Here is a 14,490-nt window from a genome sequence, read left to right on the forward strand (position 1 = left end):
CCTGTATTTACAGACATAAAGCATGGTCTCACCCAAATTGCCATGGACCATGTAAACGCTGAATTTACAGTCAGCTCATCAGAAGAGCAGTGCATCTTAGAAGCTCCCTCACAGTCCCTGTTGCACAGGCATGGACGGTGTGGAGTCTTTACATATTTTAGTATTTCATACGGCATCAAGTCGACTTACCTGCTGCTCCATGGTCCTTGGATCAATAAAAGTCACCAGGTTGATGGAAAAGTAACCAATCACGTTTTTCATTTTACAAGCATTTCCAATTTGAAGGCACAAAGAACTGAGAACTTGGGGATCCAATGAGGTCTGAGGCATGGTGGTCCCAGAGGAGATGAAGGGGCCTTCGGCATGAAACTGGTCCCCTGTTGACAGTATCCTGATTCCCCCATTGGGTTCTATCAGCATGTCTACTGTCAGGTTGGTGACGCACTCTGAAGGGGGGTATGCTTCGATCACGCCTCCTGGGGGGAAAAGCATGGGTAGGTGAAAGGACGCGCTCACGTGGACAGTGCCCATTAGAGCAAGAGGAAAGAGCCCAGTCTTTGGCAGAGGGACTCAGGCTCAGAGCCTGCATCTGCCATGTCTTGTGAGACTTTGGGCAAGTGGTTTCAATTCTCTGAACTTCCTTTCCCTCATTTTTAAAATGGGCATAATAAGACCTACCTCACCAGACTGTTGTGAATCTTCGTGATACTGTGTCTATAGTATTTAGCCCAATACTTGGTGTATAGTAGGACTCAATGAATGGTAGTTGTTTTTTTTTTTTTTTTTTTTTGCTGTACGTGGGCCTGTCACTGTTGTGGCCTCTCCCGTTGCGGAGCACAGGCTCCGGACGCGCAGGCTCAGCGGCCATGGCTCACGGGCGCAGCCGCTCCGCGGCATGTGGGATCTTCCCGGACCGGGGCATGAACCCATGTCCCCTGCATCGGCAGGCGGACTCTCAACCACTGCGCCACCAGGGAAGCCCTGAATGGTAGTTTTGATCGTAACTAGGAAGACACTGTAAAGATCATCAAGCCTATGCCCATTCAGTACATAAACAATGAACCTGAGGACTGTAGCAAATCCCTCAGGGGGAATTAACTGCCCACAGTCCACAGTTTGTACCTTGATGACCACTGCGCTTTCTGTTCAACTTCACTGCTTTTTGAAATTTTGACGGGTTAGGGCTTTTATCAGGCATAAGAGAACACTGACCATTATGTCAGCCAAAGGACTTCTATATATAGCTGGTTGTTTTAAAATATAGAGCCAGGAGATGCTGCCATTCTTGAAGATCAGGTAAGCTTGCTCCGTGCTGATAATGGGAGCTTCATAATTTATCTTATTTTACCTTTTGCTCTGAATAACAAAAATCATAGAGGCAAATTTGATGTTCATAGCAACAAATTAGCCCTGGATAAATTTGTGGTCCAGCTCACTGGTGTCCACGAAATTCACATTTTCTATTTTTAGGCCTAACTTTCTATTTTTAGGCCTAACTTGTAAATCTTACTGTATATATCCCTTTTATAGAAAAAACTTTAAATATTATTTGTGAAGAATCAGATAACATAATTTAAAAGTAAAAACAATTAAGTGTTCCTAGACAAGGCAGCCTCTGAAGCCTGACAGTATTAAGATAAACTTGGCCTGTATTTCAGGAATTTGCTGGGAGGTGACCTCTGCTCACAGGCTTTGAACAGCATAGATGGTTAAATCCTGAAATTTTAACAATTCTCAAATGCAGCCATCTGTTACTTTATACAAAAGGCACTTTCTTTAAATGTCTATAAATGTGGTTGGAGCTGGTCCTAAAGAAAACTGAGTTTCAGAAGGAAAACTGATTTATCTTTTTGGTTGGTTTGAGATGTGCTTTTCTTTAAATGAGGTTCCTAGTGTGTGCTGTACCCAAATACCGGTTGCGGGGGATTTAGCAAGGTAAAGGTAACAAAACAGCAATGACACAATGCACAAGAAAAAGCAAAAAAACCTATTGAGTCTCTGATTCAGAAAACTTTGTGGCTTTAGCTATCACCTACATTTTGAAAGATGGTGCTTCAGTGAAAACACATTGTCCTTTACAGTTACAAGATTATTTTACTTCAAAGTAGCTTATTTGTATTGTGTTCTCAGCAATAGAACCATGGTTTTTTCACCGTTAATTTTTTTCCTTTCGAAGCAATTAATTCCTCTTCTAAAAATGTATTGCCTTTGATATAATCCTATGACAATGTAGAAATCAAATCTATAGCACACTTTGTGACCATAAGCACACTTCAGAGAGTAGAAATGAAATGAAACAGGCAATAGGGGAAGATGGCAGGAGATGGTGGCCTAAGGGTCAGGAAACCTGGGGGAAGGCCTCTCTCAGTCAGTGAGCATTTTATGCAGGGCCTGCTGTACGCACTGGGCTCAGAGCCCGCAGAGGTTTGAAAACACATGACTTACCAGAACTGGATTTTTGAGACATGCTAAAATTGTAGGATCTTAACTGTGTTCCCATTCACCACGAATTTGTTGTGTGATTTCGCCCTAGTCACTTCCTAGCTTTAAGCCGCTTTCTTTTTCTATAAAATGGGCTCAATAAAGCTTGTTCTGCCTCCCATAAATAAGCACTGTGATTACAACACGACTGAGAGAGAGGAAGAAAGGATAGAGATGAAGGAGGTTGAGGCAAAGCCTAAGCTTGTGGTTATACAGCTCAGGTGAGACAGTGGCTGGGAATACTCTTTCTAATCTACAAAGCTCCCATGAAAATAACAGATTAGAGGAAGGTTTGCAGACTGACCTTATAAGATCTGGAAACTTCCTAACATCCTGTCCTGTATGGACCTGAGATATTCATGGTCTTCCCCTCCTAACTTAAAAAAATCCTTTATTCTTAACCATTTTTTATTACATGTACCTTATTTTCTTCCATTTATGCATGGGGTTGACTCTTTTAGCTTTACTTTTCTGGCAGTGGGTGCATGTGGAAATTTGTAGAATCACAGAAATTTAGATTTGAGAAGACATTAGAGATTGTGCATTATAACTGCCCCCCACCCCGCGCTTCTCCCTGCACCAGTGAAGAATCCTTTCTCAGCATTCTTGTTAGATGGTGGGCCATCCGACGCCTTGCTTAAATAATTCATTAACAGAGTGTTTACTATGCCCTTCCACCCAACTCTGCCTTGCAGTATATTCCAACGCCCAACAGATCTGTCATTTCCCATGCGATCTCATACCTTGAGCTAGGAGGTATTCCTTGGTAAATATACCCATTGGCTCTGGCCAAGACTCCTGGGGCAGCACAGGGGTAGCCTTTTATTGGCTCTGCTACGTAATCACAGAGTGATTCGGGGTGAGTTACTTAATCTTTTGTACCTCAGTTTCCTCCTCTATAAAGCAAGCGTGATAATGCTACCCAGCTCATAGGCCTGTTGGGAGGATCAAAGAAATTAATACAGGTGTACTTAGCATAGAGTCTAGCACATAGTAAGCACAGACTGTGCTTGTTATGTCATCTTCACTGTGCTATTCTCACCACTGGGTTGTTGCTGCTGCTGTTGTTAGCGTCTGATATAATATTATTATAACACGATTATATATTCATGTTAATATATTATCATCGTTTGACAGTGGTAAAGAGTGGAAAGATATCTTCTGTGGTCTGTATCCTAGCCTTCTCTTATAATTCATGTGGGTAAGCATATAGGAATATCTGCCTTACACTGTAACCTTCTGGAGAGTGAGGGGCAGTGTGTGGCCGTGCCTTGGTGTAGCACTCCCACAGGACCTCTCCAACTGGGGATAAGCAGCATTTGCTCCATTCATTCCCTCATCCACTGACCTCCTAATGTCATTGGAAAATTGAGGAGAAGTCAAGAGGAGGAGGATGAAAGAAACAGAGGCTGACTTTGCTCCAGGACTGTAGAGGATCTTATTTACAAAGTCTACCTTCAGAACTGGAAGTGAGACCGTTTCTGCTCTCCTAGAAAATGGAAGGAGAAACTAACATTTCTTAAAGACTTTATTTTGAGTCAGGCTCCACGGAAGGAACTTTCATATCTGTATTTCATTGAATCCTCCCAAAAACCCTGTGAAGTAGGTGAGGAAACTGGGCCCCTGAGGGTTTAAGAACCTACCTCAAGGTCAAGGATGAGATCCAAGCCCAGGTCATCTGATTCCAAAGCCTACTTCTCAGGAGAAGTCAGAATCTTGAGCTATGCATGGCATGCTTGGTATGCTCAGTTCCTGCTTACTTAAGAGGCTGAGTGCAAGATAAATATTTAGGCAAAGCTTAAAAGAGAAAGAAAGTCTGCTTGTAGGAGCACTTTTCTAAACCAACACAAGAGTTGCAAGGTATTCAAGTTGGCCCCAGGTTGACCCAAAACTAGAATTCAAGGTTGTGCAGACTAATCCTCAATAGAAGCTTTACAGTCTTATTTACCTTGACTGAGAAATGTTTGGAGGAATTTCCTCCATGTCGGGAACCGTTTCTCATTGACTGGCTGTGCGTGCTGTGCTAAAACGCCCGCCAGCTCCTCGGAGATCTTCACCAAAGCTGGCTCCTGCAGAAACAAATTAAATAGAACCACAAGCAATTTTACTACAGAAATGAAAACTGCTTGTGGAGTGATTAAAAACCAGGCCTCCAACAGGCAAAAAAAATGTGGTTACTGTTTACCCAGAGTCAGAAAGCCATTTTGAAAATATTCTCTATTTTTCCAGCCATTTCAATTTTCATATTTCAAAGTGACTTGGCCCCTAAATATTGCTGCTAATCGTGCCTGTTGTCTCCAAAAGGCAGCCTTCTGTCTGGGCATCAGGTAACCCCGGTTTCAGACCCACAGCAGCCTGACCAATGGCATGTCCTCGGGCACTGTGCCTCCCTACTCTGGGCCTTAGTTTCCCATTGTGTAAAAGGTGGGGTTCACTACCTTCTCCCTAAGGTCCTTCAGACTGGAATTTTTTTTTCATTAAAAAAGATTTTATTGATGTATAGTTGACTTACAATGTGTTAATTTCTTCTGTAGTGCAAAGTGACTCAGTTATACATGTATTTATATTCTTTTCCATTATGGTTTGTCACAGGATATTGAATATAGTTCCCTGTGCTCTACAGTAGGACCTTGTTGTTTATTCATCCTATACATAATAGTTTGCCTCTGCTCCTCCTAAATTCCCATTCCTTCCCTTCCCTACGCACCCTCCCTCTTGGCAACCCAGATGGGAATGTTTTTTATACTGTGACCCTAACAGAGCTAATCTTGGGAGAGATCATGGAGTTGGCAGGGTCTTTCTTGGGCACCTTCATCTCTTTAAGCCGTGCCCATTCCCCCTGGTTGCGGGGCCTCCATGTAACTCTGGTATCAAAGCCTTAAACCACGGCTGACCCTGTAGAGGTGGGATTTTAGGAGGGGGCAGGTTGGAAGAGTGAGATGGGGAGGGGGGCTGGCTTCAGTCACCTGATGTGCCCCACTAGGTCATAGCCTCATCTGCCTAGATGTGAGGCTGGCCCCACGTCATTGTACAACAACCCCAAACTACAGAGCATCCTGTCAAAATGAAAACAGTAGGAAACCCGCTGATGAATAAGAAACCTGGCTTTTGGACATGAAAAGACTCGGTTTGTCGGGACATTTTGGTATTGTTTTTTTTTTGGAAAGCCTTAGACTATCTAAAATTTTTTAGATAGAAGCCACCTCGTCAGATATTTTTCCTCTCAGAAGAAGAGCAGGGCACTAGACACAAAACATTTGATGGGCAGGATTCATATTCAAAATATAGGACATGACGAGAAAAACTCAGGCTTGCTTTGGGTTGCTGGGGAACTTTCTGATCTTTGAGTGAACATCAGTATTTGGAAGAATCAGAAAAGAATCAGCTTTGGCGAGTGGGGCAGGAAGGAATCTTAGAAATCATCTGTACAGCTATTTATTTTCAATTTCCCTGCCTTTAAAAAGTGATTGTCCTCCCCCCTCCCCCAGCTCCTTGGAACATCTGATTCATTCTGGGTCCCATGCCCTCTGAAAATCTACAATAGAAGACAAATAAATATCTGAGAGTACACGCTAGGCAGGTCCCAGTCACCTGAATAATTTCTGAAATATCCAGAAAATCCTGGTGGTAGAGTCTCATTAGTTAGCTTAGTAAGTGCTTGACGTACAAAACAAAAATGCCATGAGGAAGGGAGAGTGCCGCCGCCCACCCTCGTTCAGGGTGGCTCTCTGCACAGTTGGGGGTCGTGAAGAAGGGCTGGGGAAGCCAGCTTACACAAGGAACCTCTACCTTGGGAGTTAATAGGCAGGGAAGTTGCTGTCAAAGCCCGAGCACTTGTATCCTGCACAGTTTACATCTTCTCTGCTCTTTACTGTACATGACCTCATCTCCCCAAGGCCCTGCATCTAAACCAGAAACAAGCACACAAAACACACAGTTCCAACAACCTGGACCCCCCTTCTTGGTTCCTTCTTTGAGCACTGTCCTCCACACCCATCTTTCTTTTTGTTTTACACTTGTTTCAGTTAAAACCATCCTACTCTATGGAAAGAGACCAATTGTCTATGATTCATGCAGTGCCCCAAAGCTGGGACGATGAAGCACGTCTGTAGGTTCCCACCCTGCTTGGGAAACTAAATGTCAGGGAAGGAACCCATGCAGGGCAGGCCCTCTACCAGGACAGTGGAGACTTCCTTTTTGTTCTGCCCTGATTAAAGGGCCCTTTCTGCCCTGTTTCTGAAAGGTGTTGAACCATCTATCCAGTGATCTGCTATCTGCTATCCCATCAAGTCAGTTCAAGAGAAGTAATTCATTTATTCATTCATTCATGCAGAAAATGACAGGTACTTAGAGTAGTCAGAATCACTGAGACAGACAGGGGAATGGTAGTTGTCAGGGGGAGGGGGAATGGGGAGTTAGTGTTTGACGGGTACGGGGTTTCAGTTTTATAAGATGAAAAGAGTTGTGGAGATGGACGGTGGTGATGGTTGCACAACATTATGAGTGTATTTAATACCTTTGAACTGTAGACTTAAAAATGGTTAAGATCGTAAATTTTATGTTATGGGTATTTTACCACAATAAAAAAAATCGAGGAAAAAAATTACAGAATGTCAGGCCTAACTGAACTAAGGAGAAAGAGTGTTTATGTGTTGGGGTGCGGGGAGACTAGAGATGGAGGTGAGATAATGAAGGAGTGTGTGAAAGCTTTGCCACCTAAGTCTTGAAACTAGATCTCTATCTGTTTAAGGATTAAGGCAAAACTCCTCAGTATGACACCCAAAGGCCCTCTGTGACCTGGCCTCTGATTCCTAGTGTAGCCTCACTTCTCTCCTTTCTGGCTTTCAGTCTTGCCCCAAACTGCCCTGGTTCAATGTCTTTCCTCCGCCTTCCTTCCCCCCCTTCCTCACCTAGCTGACTGCTCCTCACCCTCTCTGAGTTAGTTCCAGTCATCCCTCCCCCAGGAAGCCTTCTCTGCCATCCCTGTGGGGTATCTTTTCCCCATGCTCTCCAGCCTCCCGGGGGCTCCTTAATGGCGTGGTCAGTGGCTTTGAGGTCAGGCTCCCCAGCGCTCAGCACAGGGAACACTCAATATTTGTGGACTGAGTCGTGGCGGTGATAAACACAGGGACTCAGCCCCGAAGAGCTGAAGTTACAGAATAAGGGAAAATGTGAAACCTTGCAACAGGCTCCCTCCTTGCTGCCCAGGGACCACCTTGGGGGATGACTACTTAAGAAGCACCAATTCTTCCTGGGTGGATTTTATGAGATTCCCGGCCTCTGAGGGGCACTGGAAAGATAAATAAGGTGACATTTATGAAGTGTCACCTCTGATGCAACATGCTATATGAAGGCCAATAATTAACTTGTGAGGCTGTAGCTTGCAAGAGGCATCTGGACACTGTGTCAGGCTGCCCTGCTTACAAAGCCAGCCATTCTGCCTTGATCTACAGCATTTGTGCTGCGTACAAAGCCATAGCAAGGGGGTAAATTTCCTAGAGGAAAGTCTGCTGTGGAAATTGTGTCCCATCATGAGAAGTACAGGGCCGAAGGCACTTGCAGGGTGACATTCGATAGGGGATGCTGGGGCACACAGAGGCAGCTTGGGGCCACGAGGAACTCTCTAAGAAAAAGATACGCAGAGAAATAATGGGGTGGGAGGTATTAACTGTTCAATTTATTTCTTTATTTTGAAAGCATCTGATAGGAAATAGAAGGATTATACTAAGAATGGCCTTAGTTCCAATGAAGAGACATCAGATGCAAGTTCTCAGCTTGGGAGTTTCTGTTCTCTAGTGTTTATCATTTTGCGTAGTTCAAACACAATTACCACAACTTCAAGGGCAGATGCTGATAACGGAAGATCTGTAGCTATTTGGGCTTATTCTGTTCAGAGTAAGCTTAAGTACACATTGATGCTCACAGACACAGATGTACAAAACCGTGCCACACAAACCCCCAAATTCATGTGAATCATCAGAACCGTATTCATAAAATACTTCCTCTTGTCACAGCAGGCTCACATTCATTATCTCCTTTGGTCCTGACACCAGCACTCTGAGGTGGGCCAGCACAGGATTATTTCCCCTGCTCTACAAATGGCAAGTAGAGGCCCCTGGAATGAGGAGGCTTGTGTAAGATCACTGGCTGAGTTGTCAGATTCTGTTATTGGGTGATTTTCAACACGTGACTGAAGACAGAAAACAACGGAGTTGGGGGAACCATTGCTAGTTTGCCTTCTTCCCCACTGCTTTTCACCCTTGCAAAGTGTGTGTGTGTGTGTGTGTGTGTGTGTGTGTGTGTGTGTGTGTAGAATATCTGTTACAAGCCAGCAACCGGGGCACAGATTCTCTATCTTACATACGTATGAAATGAGTAGTTCAATGAGGCACATCAAGGTGATAGACTACTACTGGTTAGTGTTTCAGAGAGTTTATCATCCACATGCAGCAGATCGTTTAGAGCTAACAACTCTGGAGGTGTGGAAAGGAAAGCTTAGACCTCATGGGTGATAAACAAATGTTAGAAAAATACCCTTCACTTCTTGAAAAAAATCAATTCCAGATCTTCATTCCATTATGATTGCACTGGCTCTGGCAATGCACATTAGCTGCTGGCCTTTGTGGAGCTAATAGCTCTAGAGCAATTCCCATCCAGGAGGAACCTGAGCCGCATCTGTGCCACTGCATAGCCTTGTCACCCAGTATCCATATTTACCCCTCAGAGTGCATCAGTGATAGTCATGACCTTGGAGTGTTCCAAGATAACTGCAGGGCCTCCATCAGCCTGACCAATGCATCCTAGAGATTCTTGTCTATCAAGCATGGACTTTGCCTCTCAGCTCTCTCTCTTTTTTCTATCAAGAAAGTATAAATTTGAAGGAAGAGATATTTGACTGAAAGAAATTCAGGATATCTCAGGGGAAGCTGCTAGCATATCCAATTTAATATTGCCCTCAATGACTAAAGCTACTTCAAGCTCCAGAGAGGTAACTTTCCCAAGTAAATTCTAAGTGTGTGTGTGTGTGTGTGTGTGTGTGTGTGTGTGTGAGAGTATGAGTGTGTGTTTTTGTGTGTGTGTGCGTGTGTGTGTGTTGGGGAGGATGAGCAAGGAGGAAGAAAGAATACAAATTAGATGCTTTAAATATCAACCTCACCAATACTTCTTTTATTTCAGAAGCTTCTTTGCTGGATCGGCAGTGGTGAATTAAGTAAAGTAACTTCTCGGCTAATCACCTCCAGTCTCTCACATCAGACATTGGTGTTGTTCAAAAGAGAAACCAAGGGACCTACCTAGATGATTCTGCTTTATAGAGTCTTCTGATATCCCTAAATGGAGGAATAGGGACAAAAGGGCAAGACAATCACTTGAAAAACTAAGCAAGAATGTCAGTGTTGAAAGAGGCCATGTGGAACATCTAAGACAAATGCCTCGTGTAACAGAAGAGGGGATGGCGCTTCTACATTCATACAGCGAGACCACAGGAGCTCTCTGGCTGCCTCTGGTTCTGGGGTGAGTGGTTTCCACCACCCCTGCTGCCTCTTTCAAAGGGAAAGTGTGGGTTCCATGAAAGGTGCTCAGGATTTGAAAGGCTAGCGGCACAGAGATGGAGAGAAGGGAGGGATTCCTAATTTGAGGATGAATTTAGGAAGGTTACTTTGCTTGCACAGGACACTTTTTACCACTATAGTTATTTTTTAGGTAAAACAATAGCTCTCTCTTGTTGAAAGCTTACCATGTGGTAGGTCTGTGCCAGGGATTTTATATTTATTATCTCAAAGCCAGTCTCTGAAGTAGTAATTATCATCTCCATTCCATGTCACACACCCATGAAGTAGCAAACTGGGATTCAAATCTAGTTGCTACCAGTATGCCATAGTGCGATGAGATCTGGGTCTGTAACTGCCATCAGTGGGCATTGATGGTCCATCTGGGTCAGATTTAGATCATCCACATGTGATGCTAAGTCTGTGCTGTCAAATTTATGACAAATGGTAGAATGGACATCTGTTGTTGTCTGCCTAGCATCTTTGTCCCCTCGTTCCAGGTAATGATATACCCAACTTCCTTTCAGCAACTGTCCCTACCCCATTCTTAGCTATGCGAGAATTGAGAGTGACTCCACGCTTAGCTCCAGGGATGGGCCCCTGGTTAGCAAAGCCATACCCTGGCCACAGTGATTGGTTCAGGAGGGGCACATGACCCAATTAGGCTAATCAAGTGTTAGGAAACACTTGCTGGGGCCTTCTGAGAAAGAAGCTTTTATGCTCTTCTGAGAATGCTGCCTGGTGAGATGTTCTCTCTTCCTATTACCTTGACCGGGGACAAGCTCTAGGAGCTACTTGACTAAGGACAAGCTCCAGGAGCCACTGGCAGCCATCTAGCGACCCTGGGGACAGCCAGCCTTAGGATGGAGCAGACATTATGCACAGTACAGAGGAGTGATGGAAAGTAACTGGGTCCTTAGTGATACTGAGCCACTGGATTAAGCCTTGTCTGATGCCAGAGCCAATCTCTGGATTTTCAGTTAGCTGATAATAATAAATTCTGCTTATTTTTTATGTTTATTTTTAAAAATTCTCTTTATTTTTAAAGTCATTTTGAGTTGGACTTTGTGTTATTGAATATTAAACATTTTAAACTGATACAAAGGCTGGGCCAAACCGTGTATCCACAGTCCATGCTGGATGCTTAAGCCAGCAAAGGCTCTGATCACTCTATGCATTGGCTACTCTCATTCTGCAGTCAGTAGTGAGGTTTTCACTCATTCCTTTCCATTAAAATCATTAGCAATCGTCCCTCTTTAGAGTGCAAAAATAGGCTGAGAGGATGAAGAAAAAATGAAAATGTCTCCAGCAAGTCATAAACTACTCTCCACACCTACTTAAAGTTTAAGGACTACCTTAATACTCCATGTTTAATTGTTAATTGAGAGTTGAAAAAATCAAAAATGCCAACTTTGCCTTCGATGAGATGGCAAATTATGCTGCCGTAGAAGGTAACATAATGTAAAACAGCCAACATTACCAAGGCACACAAATGCTTTTGGTATGTAAAATTGCTTTGTAAAATATTTGCTCCATCTGCTGAAAGCGGCAAAGACAATTTTCCCTTGATAGCTAATGGCCCATCTTGGCTGTGTGGCAAGTGATTCGCTGCGGTGGCGGCTCTCATTAAACAGAATGGTGAAAATGTGGTATATAATTCCATACTTATGTAGCATTATCCACGCGCTGCTTCTCGAGAAGTCTGTCCCTCATTATCCAGGCCTCCACCTTGCACCAGCGTGCAGGCCTAGCAGTTGATTTGACTCGAGAAGCGTTTTGTCCAACTGAGGCACATATGTTGCGCCTCCATTCCAAAGCTCAGCACAACTGCTTCGCCCCGACCAGAAACGCTAGAGAGGTTCATTCCCTTTCAGCTTTCCAGCTCTTCAACTGCTGTTTCTTTTTTCCCCTCTCCACAGGGGGCCATGATTTTCTTTCTAGGCTCACCCTGTCGCGCTGCATGCTGGGGATTTCAAAAGATAAAGATTAAGCATTTCTTGAAATTCTAACTTGAACTTTGCACATACACAAAAGCAGGAAAAACTTTTCCTGTGGGCCAAAGCGGCCACCATAAAAGCCGGACAGGCACTGCCCTTGGTTCATGGTGTATGTGGTCGTCTGTGATCGCTCTCTTTAAAGGAGTTGTTTACACTATTCTCTGAATTACTTCAACATCTGCTAAAAGAACAATTAAAAATAAATAATCCAGGGTGGTTTAAAAAAAGAAGAATATGTTCATGTTTTGGGAATGATATTAAAAAGTAGTTACAGGAGCAAGTGGTAGATTTTTTTAAAGATATTTTTAATGTTGGACAATGGGTTTAAAGGCAATTATATTAAATATGAGTGACATCAAGTAAAACCATGTGACTGTTTGAAAGATTACACAGTATTTTAAAGCAGAAACCACGCAGTTTAAAAATCAACCATAAATGGTAGTGGCCATAGTTATTGTTATTGACAATAGGTTTCTTTCTTTCCAGTTAGAGAAATATCGCTGGTTGAGAATACTGCATATGCTGAAAAAGCTCTTTAGTTGAAAATTAAAAGCAAAAGAAAACACGTGCCCTTTGGACCTGATTTTTCATTCAAGTAGTGGGGAGTGGGGTGAATTTGTCGACTGAAATGGGAGACTATCAGGAGGATTTATATTTTAATTTTATACAAAATAAATGGGCAAGCATCTGCCTTTCTTAATCGGAGTCTGTACCTTCTTTGATATTTCCACGTGTACAGAGGTATATACTGGAGGCAGACGTGATAGCATTATATATTTAGTATTGTTGTTTTTTCTACAGACCATGCTTATTAAAATACCAGGGTAGTAAATCGGTGAATTCCAAAAGTGAGGATTTTTTGTTTGCTCTGGCACAATTATACGAAAGTCTGGGTCTTCTCAAGGGCATCCCTCTCTCACCGAGGGGCATGGAGGACAGACGACCAGAAGCAAATGGCGCAGTGGCCGGCAGAGGAGAGTAAAACCCACTCTGAATCTGTTCCAAATATCCGTGCCTGCTCTGTGGCTTGAAGCAGATATTTCCAAAAGAACTCCAATGAGGACTTCCTGTATGTGAAAACATAACCAGTTCTTGTTCCTCTCATCTTTTGCTTTATTCCTTCCTTCCACGCTGTTATCGCGAAAACTGGTAGTTAAATTCAATTGATTCAAAATATTCCGGATCCATATGGCCGCCAACCCTGGAGCTGAGGCGATAGCGCCTCACTGCTGTTCTCAAGCATTTGCCTCTCCCCTAGTCCCCAGATGGTGGGAGTAACATTTAAACCTCCTTTTCTCTGCCTTGTACAATAGACCTTGGCACCATTTCAACTGTTTACTCCGGTAATTAACAGCTCTGATACCACAACAATTACAACTCCTATACTCTCACCACAATAATGCTATGAATTAGTGAGAGCTAATGGCTGGAAGGTAGAGGGTTTCCAGACTGTGAGATCTGTGCATTTTTAGAATAAAATAAAAGGTACAAACAGCATGCTTGCAGTAGACAATGATTACCTAGTAATTAGTTTACACAAAGCTTCCTATTTAATGGCAAAACGCTGTAATTAACGTGTGACAGAAAATCAAAGGGTACTTTGTAAGCATATGAAAAATTAACACTGCAGGCCCATAGCTTTATGTACTGATTAGAAGCATATTAAATCAATAGGACACACAAACCAACAGCTTGTATAGCTGATTATTATAGGTCCTCAGAAGGGGGACCCAGCTTTCATTTAACTTGGGGAGGCAATTTTCCTTCTCCTATCATCTTCCTCAGGCACAGAGAAGCACCTCACACCCAACCCTGGCAGCTTCATGAAAACAGCCATTGAACTGGAAGAAAACATTCTAAGTCATTTTCAGAGATAAGGAAAAATATGTAAATGACTAAGACTTTCCAATGATTGCGGTGACGTGCTGCTACACTAATTAGAAAAGACACCAACTGGAACCGGAAAATGAAGCAACCGGGTCTCAATCTTGTGGTCAGAAAAATCTCTACTTTATCAGGTCAATGCCTCTTTATACAACATGTAGGAAGTTTAAATAACTGGAATTATTTTCTGTTTTCAAATTACAAGAAACCAGGCTGCTTTCATGGTTTATTCTTTTAAAGGCATTATCTGGGTAAATCATTGGGTAGGCACAACTTGGTCAACATTTTGTATCCACAACAGCCACAATCCTATGTAATGATAATCGATGCATAGAACAATGTTCTGGAAGCCTACAAGATGCTACAGGACCTTCTGAATCACCATAAAAAGATTAAATTGTATGTACTTGTTCAATATTACCTACAATTTAACTGTAATGCAATTTTATGGTAATATTAATAACAAGTAGCATTTCTTGAAGTCTTATGTGCTAAGTACATTGGTAGCCAACCCACAAAGGTTATCTCATTTAATTCTCACTACCTCCCCAGGAGACAGTTAACTAATATTACTTCTCTTT

General features: G+C 42.9%; 1 protein-coding gene and 1 long non-coding RNA gene across 2 annotated transcripts in view; one reads left to right on the forward strand and one right to left on the reverse strand.

Annotated features, from left to right (window-relative positions):
* The window catches only part of LOC117203819 (uncharacterized), a 188,837-nt gene that overhangs the window by 67,646 nt on the left and 106,701 nt on the right, over positions 1-14,490 (forward strand). The gene's annotated exons all lie outside the window — the stretch shown is intronic.
* Positions 1-14,490, reverse strand: part of IQCH (IQ motif containing H) — a 203,453-nt gene that overhangs the window by 43,956 nt on the left and 145,007 nt on the right. Inside the window, 2 exon segments of the mRNA XM_049706661.1 lie at positions 190-476; positions 4,430-4,550. Coding sequence (XP_049562618.1) covers positions 190-476; positions 4,430-4,550 — 408 coding nt within the window.

This window comes from Orcinus orca, chromosome 2 (genome assembly GCF_937001465.1).
Source record: "Orcinus orca chromosome 2, mOrcOrc1.1, whole genome shotgun sequence".
NCBI classification, from domain to species: Eukaryota; Metazoa; Chordata; class Mammalia; order Artiodactyla; family Delphinidae; genus Orcinus; species Orcinus orca.